The sequence below is a fragment of the Lytechinus pictus genome, chromosome 3 (assembly GCF_037042905.1).
Source record: "Lytechinus pictus isolate F3 Inbred chromosome 3, Lp3.0, whole genome shotgun sequence".
NCBI classification, from domain to species: Eukaryota; Metazoa; Echinodermata; class Echinoidea; order Temnopleuroida; family Toxopneustidae; genus Lytechinus; species Lytechinus pictus.
In genome coordinates, this window is record NC_087247.1 from 75,651,637 (window position 1) to 75,675,776 (window position 24,140).

Here is a 24,140-nt window from a genome sequence, read left to right on the forward strand (position 1 = left end):
TCAATAATCTACCAATATCCCATTATAGGTTGTTTACACCCACTTTCACTTTTGTCTCATTTCAATACTAATTGTGACTTTTAGCTGATAATTGCAAATCATGCTCCTTTCTTGTTCAATTTTAAGCTACAAATAATACATAAAGTAATATATGTATATTTTGACATTGACATTGATCTAAAAATAGCTGTAAATGCCTTAAAATGTGAATATGCCCATTTTAAGGCATTTACAGCTATTTTTAGATCAATGTCAAGGTCAGAAGATAAAGATATGACTTTATGTATTATTTGGAGCCTAAAATAGAACCAGAAAGGAACACGATTTGCAATTATCAGCTTAAAGTCACCATTAGTATTGAAATGACACACAAGTGAAAGTGGGTGTAAACAACCTATAATGGGATATTGGTAGATTATTGATTTTTTGTATAAATTTCAGCTGTATTTTCAAGGTCATTGTCATGTAAGAACAATCAATTAATACTATATCTTGAAAGTACTCATTATGGACTACCAATACTGCACATATCCATATGATCAGGCATTCAGTCTGTGAGAAAATCAATTTTGAAATGTGTTGTAAAACTCACAGGTGTTGTGAATATGCCAATTTTTAAGGCATTTACAGCTATTTTTAGATCAATGTCAAGGTCAAAAGATAAAGATATGACTTTATATATTATTTGGAGCTTAAAATAGAACCAGAAAGGAACATGATTTGCAATTATCAGCTTTAAGTCACCATTAGTATTGAAATGACCAACAAGTGAAAGTGGGTGTAAACACATTTTAACGCCCTATCATTACGGAAAATTGACGCGATTTATTGTTTTTGATGATTTTCAGCTGTGTTTTTCAAGGGCATTGCAAATAAGACAAACTATTTGTGATGCATATCCTTTTAGTACTCATTACAGACAATACCAGTGATTGCTCCCTTTTCATTTTGGATTTATCCTAATTTGAAATGTGCTGAAAACTTGTATGTGTCGTTTTACATCGATTTTGGGGTGTTTACGACCATTTTCGAATGCGTAAACCAGCTATTAAACATTTCGGTCACAAAAAATGTTAAGTATCCCATGAAAATATAGGTAAATGTCTATCAGTATACAGAAATTGGGGTCGCACTTGGATGGGACGAGGGGTGCTTTGTGACCTTGAACTTGGCAACTTTTAGAAAAAATCCAACTTTGAGGGCGCCCTACAAGAAATTGACACGCATGGTAGGGCCAATTTTTTGTAGGTCTGTTGAGCAAGTCATAGTCTTCAAATATGCATAATATTGGGTTCTAAGCTAATTGAATTTAGAAGTTATGTGCCTCCAAACATGCACCCAAAAACATTGACTTGGACGCTTAACACCATGTTCGGTGACCTTGTGCGCAATAATGGCTGGTCAGATCCATGTCAAATTATATTGTGTGTGTTAAGACTAAAAAGTTCTTCCAATTTACAGAAAATTAGAACACTGCGTCATCAAACTTGGCTCCAGCAGTCAATCAAAAATAGCTAATTTTATTTAAACTTTATTGTTTGGCCAGACATTGGTTGCAAAGGGAGGCCGTAACTTAGCAACCGTTTGACCTTGGGGCAAAATATTCCAGAATTTTCCGTCAGACACTTGGGGGCACATTTGGTGCGAGTTTAAAGAAAATCGGAGGGGGTCGGGTGACAAGCATCGGTTGATTTGATATGGATTGACCCATCAATAATTAGTTACATTTGCATAAGAGCATTTGATATACACTTATGTAAGGGCTTTACCCAATAAATATTATTTCCCTGGTCATCGGATCATGGCATGCCCGAACTCAATATACCTTCTTTCTCCACTCCATGGGGAGTATTCCAAGACTCAATTGCCAGGCATACTATAACTAAGCTTTAGCATCCTACCAGGTATCCAATTAACACCTGCGTGGAGAGTGGCAAAGTGTGGATCAATGCCTTGCCAAATGATGCTAGGGTGAGTTTCAAACAAACTGCCATCTGATTACAAGGCGAGAGTCAGATCCGCTACACCATGAAGCTTATTACATGACATTTGAGGGATTTCAATTCCATAGAGCAGCTTTAAGAATTTTTCCTTGTAGGATATATATAGAATATATTTAAATATATACTACCACTGTCCCCTGTCCCCCATGTATGTATGCTGGTAATTGCTGATACTGTGTGTATATTTTTAATTTAATTTTATGTATTTTACCTTGTTTTACTGGGAGCTACAACTCACAACATTTCATATATGGATTTCAATAGTTTCCATTTTTTTACATGTAATTTTCATTCTTGTACATACTGTACATGTATATTGTTTTTATATCTTGGTGAAAAAAAAAAAAAGAACTTGAACTTGAAGTACTGGAAGAATATATTTGGGAAAAATACCCAGAACCATTTTATATACTCTTCAATAAGAAAATGGAAATATATGGTGTTTCACATATCAGAATGTTGGCTGCAACACATGACGAAAAACCTCCATTTGAGAACACTATACCCCAGTTTCCCTTGCAATAAATTCTTTTCTCCAAGTACTACAAACCCTACTGCCCCAAGCATGCAATGTAAGTAACAAAACACCTGTTTCTTGACCTCGGTCCGAAGATAACACAACAGCCCGGCATATACAGTCACAGCAGGGGGCCACACACGATGGGATGCATGCGCAGCGCTGAGTGCGGACCCGGTAAGCATGACGTCATTTCTATTTGCTTACTTTCCTTATTTCGAGGTCGATTTTCTTCGTTCGAAATTAAAAATGAACTAACATTGAATTTCTGAATACAATATGCCTTTGAAAACGTGATTAAATATCGAATACAATAATTTCATTCAGAAGGTCCTACTACAGGCAGAGAAGTCTTACGTAATAGCACAGCTGTTGTTTATCATTTCGTCCTTGGCTCAACGCTCATAATCTGGCCTGTGGAGGTGAAATTGAGACAGCGGGGATTACCTGGCCAAGCGGGGTTGATCAGGCGGGTGTTTCATAAAGTTGTTCGTAAGTTAAGAGCGACTGGTGATCCTGTCTTGCGGTAAATGGTACACACCATTGGCGATAATCACCAGTCGCTCTTTAAGTCGCTCTTAACTTACGAACAGCTTTATGAAACGGCCCCCTGGGCTTGGAAATGATGTTTTAGATTTTCAAATGCAAAATGGGGTGAAATACCGCAGTTTGCAATCTGAACTGCGGTACGTTCTCAAACGGGGGTTTGACGTAATGACCATTACCTTATTCGTTTGGACAAAGCCATGTTCACTGTTTTGTTGTTGATGAATCCAACAAATTTAAAAATGGTTTAACTTTCATATTTTTGTCTAATTTCAAAGATATTCCAGTTTTGTTTGCTAAAAGGCGCATGATCCCTGAAGCTGATGGATGGTTTCGTACTTGCCACAATTGACGTAATTTAGGTGTCAATCATCAGCTAGTCACACAGTACATGCACAAATACACAGTACACTACGCTGCTTTTGGCTACATCTGCATAGGCCCAAACATCTACTGATGTCACTGTAAACAGCAGAATGAGGCAGAGCCAACCAGCCAAGATCTTTGAACAGCAGCAAAAGCATATGGGAACTTAGCATTGTCTGAGTTTGGGCATTGCCATCTGCGTGAGCATCATATAACGTTGTTGTCGATGGGCAGCTGCACTGTACGTAGTGTGTACGCATGTTAAACAGCGCCCTCTGAATCAAAGGATCGTGAACCTGTAATTCTTAATTCATTTGAATAAGCTTCATTTCAGCACTGGGTACTTAATTTACCCTTTGTTCCAGCATGGTTCAATGACATAATTGTAAACAACAAAAATGAAATGGAATTTTAATTTTTTAAAATTGAATCAAATCTATAGAAAATTTTAAATTTAGCTCTCCATTCTCCCATATTCTACTTAAGATAAAGCTTTGACACATTTTTTGTGAGGATACTTACTTGATATCTGTCATTATATTCCTTTATTGTAAGCTCTGCACATTTTGCTACCATGAACATCCCTTCATTTGTAAAATTACGGAGAGGTCCAGGGAACTGCTTGTAGTACTTTATGTAAGCTTCCTGATCTTCCAATGAGTAAAATTCCTGATCAGATAAACAATGTTAAAGGGAGAGGGGATATCATACAATAAAGACAGAGATACTTTTAATTCAACAATGGTAGGTTAAATATTTTCAGTTTTGTTTTTACTACATGAGAGATGACATATACAGCGCATCTCCCCAAAAATGTCCCTCTTATATGTGGCTAAATTACTTCAAAAAATTAAAAATTATTCTCAATTAAATGTATAGAACTAGGAAGCTCATCTCATGTTCTAACTTCTATAAAAATTTCATTGGTCTCGCTTTAGTGGTTTTGAATACACAGTTTATTATGTAACAGTGGTGCTTTTCAGCCCATTTCAAGTTTGCATGCATGCAGCACCACTGTGTGTTGTGCACTTTCTAGCATATCAACCCCCCCTTGACCATTCTGACCAAGGAATTCCCTGATCTGACCAGGGAAATCTCTATGATCTAACCAGGCTCATCAAATCACAACCTTGAGCATGTTTAGAAGGGCATAAACAATATTTGACAGCTCATTTCATGTTTGAAAACGGGAGATGCATAATGATTAAGCCAACAGGTCATGTCTGTTTCATGCCTAACTCATGCCTAATACTGCATTTTTGTTTTTATTACTTTTTTTTAGTTAATAAGCTACTGTGGTCAAGTTAATTCAATGTAAATTTTTAAAAGAAAAAAGTCAATTTTTTCTGTGGTAAAGTTCCTTTTTCGCAAAGGGTGATTAACTTGTGGATTCCCCTTTATTTTTCAGCTTATTTTACTCATCCAGCATTCACATTTTCTTTCAAGTTGGTGCACTGATTCCCCTTATCAATCATTATTTTTTTAATTTTTTTTTTTATGTTTCTTGTCCTTCTGAACATGCCCAAGTTTATAATTTGAAGAGCCTGGATATGATTAGGGAAATGTCCCTGCTCAGATCCTGGATGTAAAAATGGGGGTTAACATGCCATAGACAATCCAGATAAGCATCAATGCTGCAAACTTGGAATGGGCTCAAATGCACCACTGTTACGTAACAGAGGGTGTATTCAAAACCGCTGAAGCACGACCAATGAAATTTTCATAGAAGTTAGATCATGAAATGAGCTTTCTACTCATGAACATTTATTTGAAAATACTACCACATTTTAGAATTAATTCAGTCCTATGTCAGAGGGACACTTTTTTGGGACGCACTGTATTACACTAAAATAGCTATGTTCATTTTCAAATTAGGCAAAACCGCATAGTAAACAAAATTAAAAAACAGAGGCAGGATGTTTGCACAAGCACAACGAATTCACTTTGAATTTCAAGAATTTATCAAACAACATGACTGAAAGAAATATACTTTTATAGTCCTGGACAGAGATAATGCTACAACTTGAACCAGTTTTCCAAAGAATAAAAAAAAAATTACCTGAATGGTAGCTGAACAAATGGATGCATGGTTTAAGAGTATTAAACTACTGATAAACAAGCAGCAGATATGATGCCAGTCAACGTCAGATACAAAATCAAAAGTTTGCCCCATCCTCAGAATATTATCAGCATAGTTTTCATTTCATATCTGAAAGAAAAAGAAAATGTTATTAGGTGTAGACAAACCAGTAAGTGCTTATATGTGTAGCAAATATCTTCCGACCATTTAGATCACTTTCTGGTCTTCTTTGCTATTTCATAACAGTTTTTATTATAACCTATACACATACATTGAGTAGGTGATGGTGAATGCTGGTGTTAGTTGTAAGCTTGATCTACGCTTAATTTTTTTAAACATTTATTCATTTGAAAATATGATTTAGAATTAAAAACAAGTGGAACGCCTCTGGCAGTCTCGCCTGCATTTACGCAATTCGATATAGCAGTGCTGAATTTGGAAACAGCTATTAAATAATTATTCACAAAAGAAAACACTCATATGATAATAAAATACTATGTCCATTGACCCAACATGACCTTTGACCATGATCATGTGACCTAAGACATGTGCAAAACAATAATTCATACTTGATTACCCTTTAGTATGTCTATGAGATCCATAAACTTTCTAAGTCATGATGCTAATTCAACAAATACCCCCAACACCACCAAAGTTCATTGACCCTAAATGACATTTGATTTTGGTTATGTGACCAGAAACAAGCACAAGATATTCAGGGATACATGTGTAGTGACCAAACTAATTTCTTAATTTTTTTTGTTTGATTTATCTATTTTTGACCACCCTACGACCAATTCGGGTGTGGTAAAATTTTATCACAGACCGCGAAACCTAATCACTTTTGGGTCACGTGGGTCTAGTGTCATCCCGCCGAGGAAAAATAGTCCTCCCCTTTATTATTAAAAAAAAACATGTATTATGATACAATTGTTGGACATAGATGCATGAATATAAATATGCATATATATATTACACATTAATGTCGATTTAAATTAATATTCACTAGCATATCATATTTTGATGCATTAGAGTGTGACGTCATTAATATCTAAATGCGGATATATATTAGGCAAGGCCCGGTAGCTGGGCAGTGACATTATCCCGCGCACAACTCAAAACGAAGTCGTCGCGGCTTGTTGACCCTTTTAGAAGCTGCACATTAGCTTTTGACTGTAGGTTTGCAGTTGTTATTTACCAGGTATGTTAATTGAATTTTATCTGATGTATGTTTTACTTTGCTGGAATTTATAGGATCTCGTTACTCGGAAAATATTCTTATTTCTATGGGATTGTTCATTTCTAGCCGGACAAAGTAGTGTTAGAAAACACACTGTTTTACATTTTGAATTGTGTCATTATGTATATCCAGCTTATAATTTTTTAATCTTTGAACACTCCTTAATATTCACTATGTACCACGAAATAAACTGCTTAATATTTCATGCAGCTTATGTGATTGACAGTGATGATATTTAATCAATTTGCATTTTTTATATGACATGTTTAAATTCATTCACCAAACGATGGAATGTATAATTATGTACGTAAGCGTACTCTTTGCGATCTTTGCTTACAATATTTAGATTGATGCTTAGTCTAAAATATCAGACCCGCTTTGGTCTTGCGAAATTAATTGTTGGGTTTTTGAAGTAACGATTTATATGTTGAAATACATAGTAGATAACGGATCTATTCCTTTTTATAGCCGCTGATATAGAGGCTGTTGAGTGTTCATGGCTGCTGACCATGGGCGCAGCTGACCAGGAGACATATATTCCTGGGACCTTATTATACTAGGGTGAGTTATTTAACCTAGTGATTTACGCTAAATTCTAACATATGACAATCCGAGTCAGAAATACGTTGATGTCATAATTTCAGGTGTTTTTCCTTTCCGGAAGATGAAATTTATAATATTATATGATAATGAATACTGTATTACGACAATTTATGATATTATATGATAATAATTTCTACATTGTTTGGTTAAATAACTACAATTGATATTCCATATCAATTTACTTTAATTGAACTACTTACTTTGTACAGAAGTCTTATAACTGATGATACAACTTGTAACAATTTATGTTATTTTATACTCATGATGTTTTCTTTTGTCTTCTGTACAATGCAGGGGTTTTCCCGTTTTTCCGTTTTTTATTCTGTTTATGATTAATAAACACTACACAACACATCTGCCTGTCCCTTCGCTCTCATCTGTCCTCTTGTCGCCCTTGATGAGTGAATGGTTGCGGCCGACTTCGGCCCCAACAAAGTGGTGATCCCGACGTGATGCCGAGGGTGACGTGCCTAGCCGACCGATGAGATGACGAGGCTACATCATCAACAGAGCCGACGGGATTTCAGACCGACTGCACTGCGGAACAGACTGCATGGCCGAAAGTGAGACTGACGAGGCATCATAGCTCGACTTTGAACGCAGTCCGTATAGCAGAGCCGACAAACTCACGGCTGCATCCACTGTACTGAACTCTAAGCCTCAAAGCAGAACAATCTAAACCTGCACGGTTGACGTACATCACAATAGATTTATCTAGAACTCTGAGGAATTCAGAAGCCACTCGTGTTATTAAACACAGTATAGGTATATTATTGTAAAATATTGTCATAAATGTAATTTGTATAAGAATCATTTTTTTAACTTGTATAAAGGTAACTTAACGGTGGTGGAGTGATTTATTTGCAGCTAGCGCTTTGGCTATAAAGCTCCCCCCTTTTTGGAAGACAGACCCCCTAGTATGGTTTGCCCAAGCAGAAGCGCAATTTTCTACACGAGGCATTTCCAGTGAGGCAACTAAGTACTCACATGTAATCGCAGCACTTCCGCAGGAAGTGGCACAAGAAGTGCGTGACATACTGATATGTCCACCTGAAAACAATCAATACCAAACGCTAAAGGAAAAACTAATGGCACGTGTTAGTGCGTCTGAGCAACGGCGCGTTCAGATGCTTTTGACGGAGGAAGAGCTTGGGGACAGAAAACCCTCACAACTCCTCCGTCGAATGGAGCAACTATTAGGCGACCAAACGCTAGAAAAGGGCATTTTCAAACAGCTTTTTCTACAAAGGCTCCCTGTCGACGTCAGATTAATATTGGCGTCAACTAGCGAAGCGTTATCGCTGAGCGATTTGTCGGAACTAGCAGACAAAATAATCGAAGCGCAGCCCGAAAGTTATGGCGCAATATCGGCTGTCGCGCAGAAATCCGGAGAAGCCAAACCGCGTAATGATCTGAAAAATCAAGTCAGTGAGCTAACTCGGTTAGTTAGGGAACTCACGACCGTTGTTGGAAACATGCAGCGACGCCAAAGTCGTAGTAGGAGTCATAGGGGTGACACAAGCGCCCGACGCGATGCGCAGTCTACCGGTGCAGCAGCCGGCGAACTTTGTTGGTACCACAGCAAGTATGGCGATAATGCTCATCGCTGCCGTCCGCCGTGCGCGCATCATACGGAAAACTAGTAGACCAGCGGATAGCGGAGAGCCGCCTGTTTTACGTTAGAGATATTGATGCTCACACAAAATTTCTTGTTGATACCGGCGCAGCAGTCTCGGTATTTCCCGTGACTAAACAACAGCGCGCCTGTAAATCCGACATGACACTGAAGGCAGTCAATGAATCGACAATCGACACTTACCCACTGTACCCATCTACAAAGCGCAGGCGCTGAAGCACGATGTAGCGCACTACATCGACACCCGCGGACCGCCAGTGAACGCAAAACCACGCAGACTTGCTCCGGATAAGCTGAAAATAGCGCGAGATGAATTTCAGCACATGCTAGACTTGAACATTATCCGACCGTCAAGCAGCCAGTGGTCTTCAGCCCTGCATATGGTTCCGAAGAAAACCCAAGGTGACTGGCGACCTTGCGGTGACTATCGGGCGTTGAATAACAGAACCATACCTGACAGGTACCCCGGTCCGCATATTCAAGATTTTTCATCCGGGTTGAAAGGCGCGCAGATCTTTTCGAAGGTCGACCTGATACGAGCCTATCACCAAATACCAGTGCATCCCGATGATATTCATAAGACGGCAATTACCACCCCGTTTGGTATGTTCAAATTCTTGCGGATGCCTTTCGGTCTTAGGAATGCGGCGCAAGCCTTCCAGAGGTTTATTGATGAAGTAGTGCGAGGCCTACCGTTTGCATATGCGTATATTGATGATTTGCTGATCGCGAGCAACAGCAAAGCTGAGCATGAACAGCATTTACGCAAGTTATTTGAGCGCTTCCGGAAATACGGTGTCGTAGTTAATCCGAAGAAGTGCGAGTTTGCGAAGAGCGAACTAGATTTTCTCGGATATCATATCAACTGCAATGGCGTTAGCCCTCTTCCTGCGCGCGTGGAGGCTCTCCAAGAGTGCAAGGTTCCGAATAACCTTAAGGAACTACGCGGTTTCCTCGGTCTTGTGAATTTCTATTGGCGATTCGTGCCTCGTTGCGCCGAAATCTTGATGCCGCTCACTGACCTCCTCAAGAGCCAACCACGAAGGTCACGCAAGCCACTTCAGTGGACGCCAGCGTGTGAAGCAGCTTTTGCGCGCATTAAGATAGAGCTAGCCAAAGCAACTCTCTTAGCGTATCCCAACAGCGATCTTCCTCTGAGTATCGCATGCGATGCTTCTGACAGAGCTATCGGCGGAGTCCTTCAGCAGTTGAAGGACGACGCGTGGCAACCTCTCGCATTTTTCTCCAAGAAATTGCAGCCAGCAGAAACCAGATATAGTGCATTTGGACGCGAACTGCTTGCAATATACTTGTCAATCAAACACTTTCGTTACATGCTTGATGGACACACCTTCTGTGTGTTTACCGACCACAAGCCCCTGACCTATGCGTTTAATGCCAAACCAGACCGTCACAGTCCGCGCGAAATCCGCCACTTAGATTTTATTTTGCAATTCACGACTGACGTAAGGTTCGTCAAAGGTCAGGACAACATAGTGGCCGATACGCTGTCCAGACCAAGCACGAATGCTTTGTACACGGACACATGCGTTGATTACTCCACAATCGCCGATGCGCAAAAGACCGATGCAGAGTTGAAAGCATTGCTCGATTCTGGATCCGATACCAGCATGATACTCAAATCGGTGCCCCGTATTATGTCCGGAGGAACCATTATCTGTGATGTGTCTCATGGACGCACTCGTCCATTTGTGCCGAAGAGTCATCGTAGGGTCGTGTTCAATGCTGTCCATGGTTTGTCACATCCGGGCGTGCGCGCCACGCAACGGGCTATTAGGTCGCGTTTCGTTTGGCCCGGCATGAACAACACTGTTCGCAAGTGGGCACAAGAGTGTTTACCTTGTCAAAGGTCTAAGACGCACAAACACACCAGAGCACCGCTTGGTACGTTTAGCACACCGGATGCACGATTTGCCCACGTGCACATTGACTTAGTTGGACCTTTGCCTCCGTCTAATGGCTATACCTACTTGCTTACATGCATAGACAGGTTTACGCGATGGCCTGAAGCTATTCCGTTAACGGACATGTCTGCCGAACAAGTTGCAAAGGCCCTCATTCAAAGGTGGATTGCGGTATTCGGGGCGCCCGATGTCATTACCACCGATCGTGGTCGACAGTTTGAATCGAAACTTTTCGCCGAACTTATGAAATTACTAGGAACCACGCGGATACGTACAACCTCATATCACCCGGCCGCGAACGGGATGATAGAAAGATTCCACCGACAGCTCAAAGCCGCACTAAAAGCGCACGACGATGCTAAGCTTTGGCATGAGCATCTGCCTGTGACACTTCTTGGTATCCGTACCACAGTAAAAGAAGACTTGTCATGCTCGCCTGCAGAGTTGGTATACGGGACTACTCTGCGATTGCCTGGACAGTTCATAGCAAGCAAGCAGGTTGAAGTGGATCCAGGCAATTACGTGTCGCGTTTACGTCAGCACATGGCTGACGAATACAGCCACACCGACAAGGGCGAAGGACGGCCGAAGTTACGTTCCTCGAGACCTACTAAAATGTTCGCACGTTTTCGTTAGAGTGGACGCAGTGCGTAAGCCTTTGGAACAAACTTACAAAGGGCCATACAAGGTCGTAAAGCGCAATGAAAAATTCTTTACGATCGAGCTTAACGGGAAGCGCGACCGAGTTAGTATCGATCGTTTAAAGGTCGCGTATGTTGAGCAGCATGCTGCACCAGAGGAGGAAGTAGTCACCACCCCCAGCACCTCGGTCCGTCAAACCAGATCTGGGAGGAAGGTCCATTTCCCCAAACGTTATATAGCCGCAGTCAGTAATTAAGTGGCTTTATAAGATACATTGATTGCGAAATAGTTTGTGTTTTGGCATTATATGTAGTGATAGTATTGTATAATTATCGTAAACAAGTGATTTTTTTTAAAATGACTTGCTTACTACGGGGGGATTTAATGTAGTGACCAAACTAATTTCTTAATTTTTTTTGTTTGATTTATCTATTTTTGACCACCCTACGACCAATTCGGGTGTGGTAAAATTTTATCACAGACCGCGAAACCTAATCACTTTTGGGTCACGTGGGTCTAGTGTCATCCCGCTGAGGAAAAATAGTCCTCCCCTTTATTATTTTAAAAAAACATGTATTATGATACAATTGTTGGACATAGATGCATGAATATAAATATGCATATACATGTATATATTACACATTAATGTCGATTTAAATTAATATTCACTAGCATATCATATTTTGATGCATTAGAGTGTGACGTCATTAATATCTAAATGCGGATATATATTAGGCAAGGCCCGGTAGCTGGGCAGTGACATTATCCCGCGCACAACTCAAAACGAAGTCGTCGCGGCTTGTTGACCCTTTTAGAAGCTGCACATTAGCTTTTGACTGTAGGTTTGCAGTTGTTATTTACCAGGTATGTTAATTGAATTTTATCTGATGTATGTTTTACTTTGCTAGAATTTATAGGATCTCGTTACTCGGAAAATAATCTTATTTCTATGGGATTGTTCATTTCTAGCCGGACAAAGTAGTGTTAGAAAACACACTGTTTTACATTTTGAATTGTGTCATTATGTATATCCAGCTTATAATTTTTGAATCTTTGAACACACCTTAATATTTACTATGTACCACAAAATAAACTGCTTAATATTTCATGCAGCTTATGTGATTGACAGTGATGATATTTAATCACTTTGCATTTTTTATATGACATGTTTAAATTCATTCACCAAACGATGGAATGTATAATTATGTACGTAAGCGTACTCTTTGCGATCTTTGCTTACAATATTTAGATTGATGCTTAGTCTAAAATATCAGACCCGCTTTGGTCTTGCGAAATTAATTGTTGGGTTTTTGAAGTAACGATTTATATGTTGAAATACATAGTAGATAACGGATCTATTCCTTTTTATAGCCGCTGATATAGAGGCTGTTGAGTGTTCATGGCTGCTGACCATGGGCGCAGCTGACCAGGAGACATATATTCCTGGGACCTTATTATACTAGGGTGCGTTATTTAACCTAGTGATTTACGCTAAATTCTAACATATGACAATCCGAGTCAGAAATACGTTGATGTCATAATTTCAGGTGTTTTTCCTTTCCGGAAGATGAAATTTATAATATTATATGATAATGAATACTGTATTACGACAATTTGTGATATTATATGATAATAATTTCTACATTGTTTGGTTAAATAACTACAATTGATATTCCATATCAATTTACTTTAATTGAACTACTTACTTTGTACAGAAGTCTGATAACTGATGATACAACTTGTAACAATTTATGTTATTTTATACTCATGATGTGTTCTTTTGTCTTCTGTACAATGCAGGGGTTTTCCCGTTTTTTCTTCTGTTTATGATTAATAAACACTACACAACACATCTGCCTGTCCCTTCGCTCTCATCTGTCCTCTTGTCGCCCTTGATGAGTGAATGGTTGCGGCCGACTTTGGCCTCAACACATGTTTACTCTTGTGTCCCAAGTTTCATGAACAAGCTAGATCTTATAAACTTTAACATTATAGTGACATTTCCACAAATACCCGCAACATGGTGAAAGTTCATTGATCCCTAAGTGACCTTTGACCTCAGTAATATGACCTGAAACTCAGGCAGAATCTTAAGTCATACACTATCATCCTTATGTCCGAGTTTCATGAACTAGGTCAATATACTTTAGAAGTTATGATGACATTTCAAAAACTGAACCTTGGTTAAGATTTCGATATCAAGTCCCCTAACATAGTCTAAGTTCATTGAACCTAAATGACCTTTGACCTTTGTCATGTGACCTGAAACTCAGGAAGGATATTCAGTAATACTTGATTAACCTTATGGCCAAGTTTCATGAGCTAGGTCTATATACTTTCAAAGTTATGATGACATTTCAAAATCTTAACCTTGGTTAAGATTTCAATGTTGACAACGCTGCCGTCGCCGCCATTGCCAGAAAAGCGGGGCCTTTAGTCCCACTCTGCTATGAAGGCGAGATAAAAATGATTAATTAATCACAGCTACCAACAGTATATCAGACCTAACAGTATGGTAAGGTGCCCCAAGTCTGTGCAGCGCCCCTTGTCTACGCATACGAATATCTGTGCAAATCTAAGAAAAGAAGACCCACGATTTCCACTAGCTTTACATATATAGATAAATAGATATTCATTAAAAAATCTGACTCAAAATAGCTACAGTGGAAAATATGAAATTTTAGGCATTTCATGCAATGAATGGCCACAAAATTCTGCCAATTCTCATCAAAATCACTGAAACATGGATAGAGTCAATGGTGTGAAGACATTAGGAAACATTTTTGTCAATCTGAAAATGATTTGGGGTTGTGTGTGAGGGGCTAAGATTCTATCTTTTGAAATCATCTACATCATGGAACTGTAGACGTTTTAATTTCAAGCAAAAGGTTTAGTTCATGTTTTGTGCTATATGTATTTTTAATTACTGTCAAGCATAAAGTGAAATTTTACAGACTATTGTGTTACGATCAGATGCCCGGATCATGCCCTTATTTCACTTGCAAAATTGGATTTGAGATTCTCGTATTTTGCGTACATGTATATGGGAAATATTGTAGCTCATTCGGTGAGGCATCAGTCTTGCATCTCATTCAGTCAAGCAAGCATGAGTTCGAGTCTGAGGGTAAACATGATTTTTTTTTACTATCTCGCACATGATCTTTTATAACAATTCCAATTAATAATATTTAAAATATTGCAAAATAAAACAGATTATAGTTATAAATCTATCTATCCATCTATCTATGATCTATCTATCTATATATCTATATATCTATATAATATATATATATCTATCTTCTATTAATCTATCCACCTATCGTTAATCTCTCGATCCATCCATCTATCTATCTTTCTTATATGTATCTATTTAAATATGTATGTCTGTCTATTTATCTATCTACGACAGACCATCTAATTCGTCTGCATGACGAATTAAAATCTAGTTATTCATTGGAATTGTTATAAAAGATCATCAAAAAATATGTTCACCCTCGGACGCAAACCCGTGCCCGCATGACGGAATGAGATGCAAGTCTGATGCCTTACCGATTGAGCTACAATATTTCCCATAGACTACACGAATCTAGAATACAAGAATCTCAAATCCAATTTGCTAGTGAAATACGGGCATGATCCCGTGTAGGATGGTTATTTCGTCATTTTCCTATTTTGTTCATTTTCTTTAACTTGTGTTTTCTTCAGCTGTTTTACATTTCTGTTCCGCCTAGACTTGAGTTCATTTGCATTTCTTTTCAGCACTGCCCTTGTAGTCTGAACTTAGGTTATTTGAGTTTGATTATATTCAGTTTTCATTCACCCTTCTCCACATTGGATTCTTTTCCTCTGATTCTCTTTTGTCATCTTCATTCTTTCTCTATTCAGGTGTTCCACTCATTCCATCCCTCACCTGACTCCTTAGTTGAGATGAGCTCACGAAATAGAGGAATGTAGAATCCAGTTTTGAGAAAAATCATCTCCCATAGAGAGTACCGTACACACAAAATTAAAATGTCGTGCCTCTAAAAATGGTCATTTTTCAGGATGATTTGTTTTTACAAAATTAAAAATAAAGGCAACATTCAGAAAGAGTAAGACCTAAGCTACAACATATCCAAAACTGGGCAAAAATTGACCAATATTCACGGAGTTAGAGTCAAATTTGCATGATTATGATAACGTCATCACACGCAAAATTGATATTTTGAGTTCCGATGGCATTTTTTTTTTTTGTATTCTTTCTTTCTTTTCTCCTCCATTTTTCTTTCTTTTTTTTTGCTCCTTTATTTTGTCTTTAACACATTTATTCATCTTCCCTTCTTTTCTTTCTATATTCAATTCAAAGAATGAAGGAAACCTTTTTTCTCTTTTTTATTCTTTCTTTCATCCTTCTTTTATTCTAACTTTCTTTTGTTCTTTTTTTTTATTGTTTTCCTTCATTTTCCCCTTCATTTTTTCTTTCTTTCTTCTCAATTCATCTCTTTTCTTTCTCTCCTTCATTCTCTTGTTCACCCTCCTTTCCATTTTCTAATATTTTTTTCAGTAATTATCGTTGTATACAGGGTGCTACATAACTTTTTAGAAGCACTTGCCCAGTCGGACAAGTAAATTTTTAAATAGTTGGAATACACTTGCCCAAAAGTCTATTTCACTTGCCCGAAAAAATCCTTGGAAAAAAAGTTTTACCTATTCAGAAGAAAGTTTTGCGGTTTTATAGACCATTGACCCTTTTCTCTCTTTTGGCATGAACTGATCTACCTTGTTAATGTTATTGCATTTCATTTTCCAAAGTGTTTTTATATTGCCTGCCATGACCAAAATTAGGGTCAATATCATATCATATCGACCCTACTTTTGGTCATTCTCCTGTGAGAATTTTGCTTGCCCAATTTGGGCAAGTTGTTTTGGTCTTTACTTCAAAACACTTGCCCAACTCTAACTTTTACTTGCCCCGCCTTTATACCCGGTAGTTGCTGTGTGTCCGGACAGGTTGTGTGTATGGACGATCAATTTTAGACAGTCATTTGGAAAAATTTACAAGCGAAGTTTCATCAATTTTTAGTACAAAATGTTAGGAAATATGGCATTATCGTGCTTTCTGACTCCGGAGACAAAAAAGATCTGGGGTACAAAATTTCTTACAACGCCTATAGTCTCGACAAAGGGTCTGAAGTTCCATCCGCGCTCGAGTTGGCTCACGATCAAAATCTGTGCGTCCGCACGATTGAGGCTATACTTTCTTATCCTCTCTCTCTCCCTCAAATATCTCTCATTTTCTTTTTCGCTTTTCGAGTGTTGGCTTGGACTAAAATAAAGAAAAACTTATTGGAAAGTGGATTGTTTGATTCTGCTCTTTTTTTTCCAGAACGTTGTTTTCACTGACGGGATAATACTGACTAAAATTAAAATTCGTGTTTATCGAGGAAAATGCCTCACACTTTGTCAAATTATTTTTGACTTTCAACAAACTAAATGAATATCAATATTTACGCATGCGCCTAACAGGCTGTCAGCTCAGTTTCTCTAGCTCCTCATTTTTTAACTTTGAAATCGTCATCATTTCAGTGTTTTGTGTTTTTTTGTTGACCATTGGAGAAAGAATATATCTTAGAAGCACCAGGAAAAGTTTCTTATCAAATGGACATTCCATGTTGTGACATTGTTTTGGAAGAAAACTTCGATACGTTTGGTATGTACTGTAGCCATGTCCGTGTTATCGTCTTACCATATACTGTGAGTGGTGGACAAGAGAACAATAGTATACTACCCCTTTTCACAAGATAACAATAGCACAGAATCCCTTCTGACAATAGAAGGTAACATCATTCTAAGGCAAGGGTCAAAGTCACTTGCAAAGTCATAAACGCTACGATGGAGATACATAAGTTAATCGTCCTACTCTTTTTACTCTTATGTACCTGCCCCAAGAAAACACCTGTAATTGAACATGGCTATCTTCACGATCATCCTGAACGAGCATGGTGTCAAAATATTCTTACCAAAGGGTACCACAGAGCCCGTGTTCCCTACTATACGAATGCTTGTGTAACCTTTCAACTCTCCATAATACGCTGTGGGGATATAGAGATTAATCCCGGACCCTCTAACCATCCAGCGGATGCTCATAATCGTACTGAACTTTCTTCAACCAACTACCATTATAGCATTAATGAGTTATATACCATTGGGGCCAAGTGTAACAGAGGAAAATTTGATATAGGCCTAACTGAAACCGTAAAGGACACGATCAAAGAATTAGAAATTGAGAGAAAACTGTTTAGGCCTCGACACAGGGGTACAAGAGCAGGACGACGAAAAGCTAAGAACCGCCTCCCGATACAAGTAATAGTGAACCAATTCCCTGTGAAATCTCCTGAACTCAGATCACGTGATACGTCGAACCTTGTAACTGTCCCAATACAAAGGATCGATAATGATAATAATAATAATGATAAAAATAAGTCAGAACTCCCTTCGATCTTCCTTTGCAATGCAAGATCTGCTGTTAATAAGTTTGATGAACTCAGTGCAATTATTCAAGTTCATGATGTTGACCTATGCGCCATCACGGAAACCTGGTACAAACATGATCTTCCACTTGGACTGGTTTCCATTCCAGGTTATTCAATGTTTGTCAAGTCTAGAGAGCATCGGAGTGGAGGAGGAGTAGCCCTGTATGCCAAGCATCACTTAAGGCCACCGCACACCTTACGACTATTCGCGATCCGATTTTGGAACAAATCGCATTTTGCTCAATTTCTGAAAATGTGAATGGAACATATCATTTTATTTGAGGTTAATATTAATTGAAAGAATACTAGTATAACCATTTTTAAAGATTGCAAGCCTTTATTTTGGAGTAAAAGCCAAATTAGTTTCAAATCGTAGCCAATCATACGACTGCAATGACGTCATTCCGACTAGATATTAAATTTGCTCTTACTCTAAGAAGGATGATAGCATAGTCACAGATTTGAACATAGGTATTCGTACGATGATTTCGAACATTACACAGTAAGATATTTTAAGTCTCAATATTAGCATCAAATTCTACTACGTTTTATTCCAAAATTGAGTCGCAGACCAATCGTAAGGTGTGCGGTCGCCTTTAAATGCAACGTCACCCAGTAATATCAAGGTACCTGACAACTTGGAAGTAGTTTGGGCCAAATTGCGCAATCACCGACTGCCTAGATCTTTATCGTGCATATTTTGTGCTGCTGTCTACTTCCCTCAGCCTGACAATTTAGTTGAAGCACAACTGGTTGAACATCTCCTTGCAGCTATCGATGATATCATGACCCGCCATCCGGAAGCTGCAATCTTCATAACGGGTGACTTCAACCGATTGGACATTTCCGCCTTAGTCGCCGATCCCCGTTTTAAACAAGTTGTAAGACAAGCGACCAGAGGTGATAGGATCTTAGATAAGATTATTTGCAACATCAGCGATAGATATAAAGAAGTTATTATCTGTTCTCCCATAGGTCAGTCGGATCATAATTCAGTACTTTGGCTTCCACGAGACCATGTAGCTCCAAGCAATGCTAGCCATTATCGTACAACTCATCCTATGCCTGACAGTGCAATACAGTCCTTCGGTATGTGGTTGAATAGTGTTGATTGGACTGACGTTACCAACAAGGTGGATATCAATGAAAAATATGAGTTATTCATTCAAACACTCCAATCTGCAATAGATCATTTCTTTCCGATTCGTAGGGTGAAGCTTCACAAGTGTGACAAACCATGGATGACCCCACGGATAAAGCATCTCATCAAAGAACGACAACGAGCTTTCCATCGAAATGACATTGCAGTTTGGAAGAGATTAAAGGCAACCTTGAAAGTGAGCATAGAACATGCTAAGAAGGAATACTATGCTTCACGGGTTCAACGCTTGAAGAAAAACAACCCTTCAGCTTGGTTTCGTCAAATTCGAGTGATAACCGGAAATACTAAGGATCCTAACCCTATTCAAGTTCCGGATATACCTTCAAGCGATGAAGCTGCAATAGCTGCTGCCATCAACCAGTCATTTGCCTCTGTAGCATCCGATATCCACCAACTCGACTTAGCTGAGCTCCCATCATACTTACCATCTAAGAGCCCTTGCCCGACTGTTTCTTCTTGGGAAGTTTATAAAGAACTATCAAAAGTGCAACAGTCTAAGGCTGGCAGCCCTGATAGTATATCAGCTAGGATCATCAGGGAATTCTGTCTTGAACTTGCGACCCCCTTGGCAGACGTAATCAATACCTCTTTCAGCCAAAGCAAAGTTCCCAGTGACTGGAAACGAGCCATCGTTATTCCAGTTCCTAAGACACAACCCCCAACGATAGATAAACTTCGTCCAATCTCTCTAACCAGCCACTTTGCCAAGATAGCTGAAGGATTCATGGCAAACTGGATTCTACAGGATATTAGACCCAAACTTGACCCTAACCAATTTGGTAACAGAAAATTCCTCTCAACTAATCACTATCTGATCAACATGCTTCATTTGATGTACGAAAATGCTGACAAACCTAAAGCTACATCCTCTGTAATTGTAAGGCATTTGATAGGGTGGACCACACGATAGCAGTAAGGAAATTGATTGATCTTGGTACCAGATCTGCCATTATCCCATGGATTGCTGATTTTTTATGTTCACGTCAGCAATGTGTAAGATATCATTCAACGCATTCTGATTGGGTAACCTTACATGCAGGTGTCCCTCAGGGAACTAAATTGGGGCCAATTATATTCCTAGCGATGGTCAATGAAATTAAGCCATCCTCCAAGAACTCATCTACCTTCAAATACGTAGATGATCTTTCTGTTGTAGAATGTAGGAACAATAACCAATTATCTGAATTGCAGAAATCTATGGACTATATTCTAACCTGGTGTGAACGCAATCATATGAAAATGAACCCCCAAAAATGTGCGCAAATGAATGTTTGCTTTCAAAGGTCTTTCCAAGTGCACCCATTAGTTTATATTGGTACCCATGAACTGGCAACTGTTCAATCAACCAAAATTCTGGGAGTCATTATCCAAAACAACTTAAAATGGGACCAAAACACAAATGATATCATAAAGAGATCAAACAGCAAAATTCACATGCTTAGATTATTGAAACGCCATGGTCTTCCCCAAGATGATTTGTTGACAATATATAGGTGCTATATTAGGCCCGTGCTGGAATATGCAGCTCCTGTATGGAATGGGGGACTCACCAATGAACAGATCACAAGGTTAGAAAGAGTTCAGAAAAGGGCTTTAAGGGTAGTTATGGGCACCCGTTACTCTACTTACGATAATGTCTTGGTGGAATTGAAGCTCCAATCACTCTCTGATAGGAAGGGAAGATTCGAGTTTGAATTTCTTTAAGAAAACTCTACTTAATACAGACCAATTCGAATCGTTTTTCCCTCCAGATAATCCAAGATTGTTGAGACGTAAACCCCTAATCCCTGAGCCAAAATGCAAAACTAAACGAATGCACAATAGTGCAATACCGTATCTCATTCGTATACTTAACAATAACCAGAATAAGTGATGAGCGAGTATGCTACTTGTTCCTTCCTACCTACATGTACACTTTGGACTTGTCAATCCCTTAATGCTTGTGGTTTCGTGTCTCACTTTTCCCTTTGACTCTTTATTACCTTTTCTATTTCTCTCTCCTTCCCCTCATTCTGTTTCTACTACTTCCTTCCTTTCTTTCCTCTTCCTTTTTTCCTTCTTCATCATTTGATTCTTTTCATTATCTCCTTCCCTTTTCTTTTACCCTTGCTTCTTTCTTTTTACCTTCATGACCTTTGGTCTCTGGCTGTTTATTCCTTTTCCTTCTCATTATCACAGTCCTTCTCTCCACTTTTCAGGGTTTTTTTTTCTCGATTTTTCCTCCTTTCTCGCTTTTCACCATTCTCTTTTTTTTTCAACCTAAACATTATGCACTCTATTTTTTATCATTTTTTTTAACGATGTAATCTGGTACAATACAGACAAATTCTACTTTTTTATCCTCACAGTTCACTACGTTGAATTCTAATTATAACTTAAACAGGTTTTTTTTTCTAGTAGCCTCGCTACCGTTCTCTCTTGTCCTTTTTTTTCGTTGTATATTTACGTTGTATTCCAAATTAAGTTGCTTTCACTATTGACCAATTACTCCATCTCGTTTACTATACTATTCTTTTTTTTTTTTTTTTTTTTTTTTTCATCCGCCTTCAAATATAATTGCTGCTTCATTTTTTTTTCTTCTGTCCCTCTTCTCCTCACTTTTGCTATTCTGCCTATATATTTTTTCCTCCTTATCTTTCATCTCTTGTGTATTCATATATTTAATTTATTCCTTAATTGTATATGATCTGGTACTTTTGTGCATAATTTGTATGTCTCATCTATGACTTTGTATTTTTTGTTTTAGTTGACGTTATTGACGCTATTGACGTTAACGTCATATTGAACACTTTTTGTCTTGAATAAGTTTTTTTTTTCTTGTACCATATTTGTTGTTTTATTGTATTATGTTTTTTGTTGTTATATGCCACACTTTGCTTATTCCTTATAATTTCAATCTTTTATATTGTAAAAACTTTTTGTAATTCGGCTCTGTGCTGTGATGGAAGTTTTTTTATCTGAATAATCCCCGCAGCTTGATACACAGCTTTCACAAAGTAATTACTTCCCCCCAAAATGATATTTACATGATATGTATATTACAAGTGTGCAGGAATGCCTAATTCAATAGACATGTAAATTTCACGGCTTGTTATGTGCACATGCCACATGCATGCTTGTTAATTTCTCATGCACACCTGTTGATTGACAGAAAGCAGAATTTACAGTTGTCTACTAAAAGTTGATAGAATCAAAATCGTCCTAAATTTATTTAGTTAGTGGTCGACAATCAGATTGATGATCTTCCCAATTCAAAGTTCTGTCTTATTTTGTCAGCCAAGTCAGGCCTCATGACTGACTGACTTAATTGACGAAATCTGAATAAAATGATCGGCCTATTTATTTAGTCAGTGCCACAAATTTTATTAACCTATAGTCCGGGGGCTGGGGGAGTTTATTCAGCTGATCGGGTACAAAAGGTTTGATGGTCCCAACATGTTGGCATGATATCAGTGGTCAAGAAAATATGTTGCTGCCGGGTCATATCCTGTACGGAAGGCCCAGAGGACCCCATTTTTGTCGGCCATCTTGGATTTTTCATGAAAATCAATTATTTTCATTTTTTTGCACAAACAAATGAAAAATATTAAATAAATACGCATTTCACAATGATTTAGATAGTATAAATCGATTGCAGTCGTTTTTTGGACAGGCCGGTTAATATTTTTTGATAAATATAAGAATTTATGCCAAAATTTCCATGTTTTTAGGCAAAAATTTGCATGTGCATTGATATCTTTCTGTTTTGTCATTAATATCAACAATTCATGCAAAATATCAGCACTCTACACGAAAGAGGATATATTAACGAGAACATTGATATGCTTCATGACCGTATTAATGTCTTAACTTGCTTAGATACAGGGAAAATACCCGGCGTTTTTTACATATTAAAGCAACTTTTATGTTAATGAAACCTCTTGGAAAAGTTAGAGGAGGCATTGCTCTGCATGTCGCAAGCAATTACATTCGGGCACCTTAAAACATAGTCCCGCAAGAGCCTGTCGAAGGTACCCCACCCTTATCCGAAGCTTGACCATTAAAATATCTTACCTTTTGGAGCCCTCATTGTGGCAAAATGATGCTTCGGATAGGTAAAAAACAACATTTATCTTCTTGAAATCACTTAGAGACGGAAGAGTAGGCTTTTCTCTATCAGCTACATTTAAAGAAGTGAGGGCACAGCAAAGCCTACCCTCTCAGGGGGCTGCCCCAAGTCACCCAGCCCCTTTTTCGTATTTTGCCTATTTCTTGGAAAATTCGACATTTTGGAGCCACATTGATGAAAAAAGGTGATTCTGCTATGTAGTGAAGCCTTTTTTATTGTTTTAAACCACTTGGAGACAAAAGAATAGAAATCCTTCTATCTACTACATATAAAGAATTGCTGGAAAATCGAAGCCACCCCTGTCAGTGGGTTGCCGAAGACACCATCCCCTTTTTCCGTAATTTGCAAATTTATGGGAAAAATCTGCGAATTTGGAGCCCCCATTGAGGCTAAAGGTGTTTCTGCTAAAAAAGCAATTATTTTCATTGTCTTCAAACCACATGGAGACGAAAGAATTGCCTTTCCTCTATCAGTTACATATAAAGAAGTGCTGGTACAGCAAAGCCTACCCCCGTCAGGGGCTCCTGAAGTTACCCACCTCTTTTCCGTATTTTACCTTTTTATTAGAAAATTTGCAAATTTGGAGCCCATAATGAGGCAAAAAGATGTTTCTCCTATATAGCGAACCGCTTTCATTGTCTTAAAACCACTTGGATACGAAAAAGTAGTATTTTCTCTATCTGCTACATATAACGAAGTGCTGGCACATCGAAGCCTACCCCCTCAGGGGGCTGTTGAAGTCCCCCGCCCCCTTTCAGTATTTTGCCAATTTATGAAAAAATCTGCCAATTTGAAGCCAC

The 24,140-nt window shown here is 38.4% G+C and overlaps 2 protein-coding genes across 2 annotated transcripts in view; one reads left to right on the forward strand and one right to left on the reverse strand.

Moving 5' to 3' along the window:
• LOC135153686 (uncharacterized) overlaps window positions 1-24,140 on the reverse strand; it is a 47,115-nt gene that overhangs the window by 12,707 nt on the left and 10,268 nt on the right. Inside the window, exons 2-3 of the mRNA XM_064097735.1 lie at window positions 5,492-5,641; window positions 3,955-4,101 (exon numbers count right to left, since the gene is read on the reverse strand). Of these exons, the coding sequence (XP_063953805.1) occupies window positions 3,955-4,101; window positions 5,492-5,605 (261 nt within the window). The 5' untranslated portion in view covers window positions 5,606-5,641. The remainder of the gene's footprint in view (window positions 1-3,954; window positions 4,102-5,491; window positions 5,642-24,140) is intronic.
• LOC129258052 (uncharacterized) lies at window positions 18,856-20,142 on the forward strand. Its single transcript, XM_054896506.2, has one exon. The coding sequence runs from the start codon at window positions 18,856-18,858 to the stop codon at window positions 20,140-20,142; it is 1,287 nt and encodes a 428-aa protein (XP_054752481.2).

Coding starts and splice junctions, on each gene's coding strand:
- LOC129258052 (XM_054896506.2), top strand. CDS start 18,856: ATGACCCGCCATCCGGAAGCTGCAATCTTCATAACGGGTGACTTCAAC.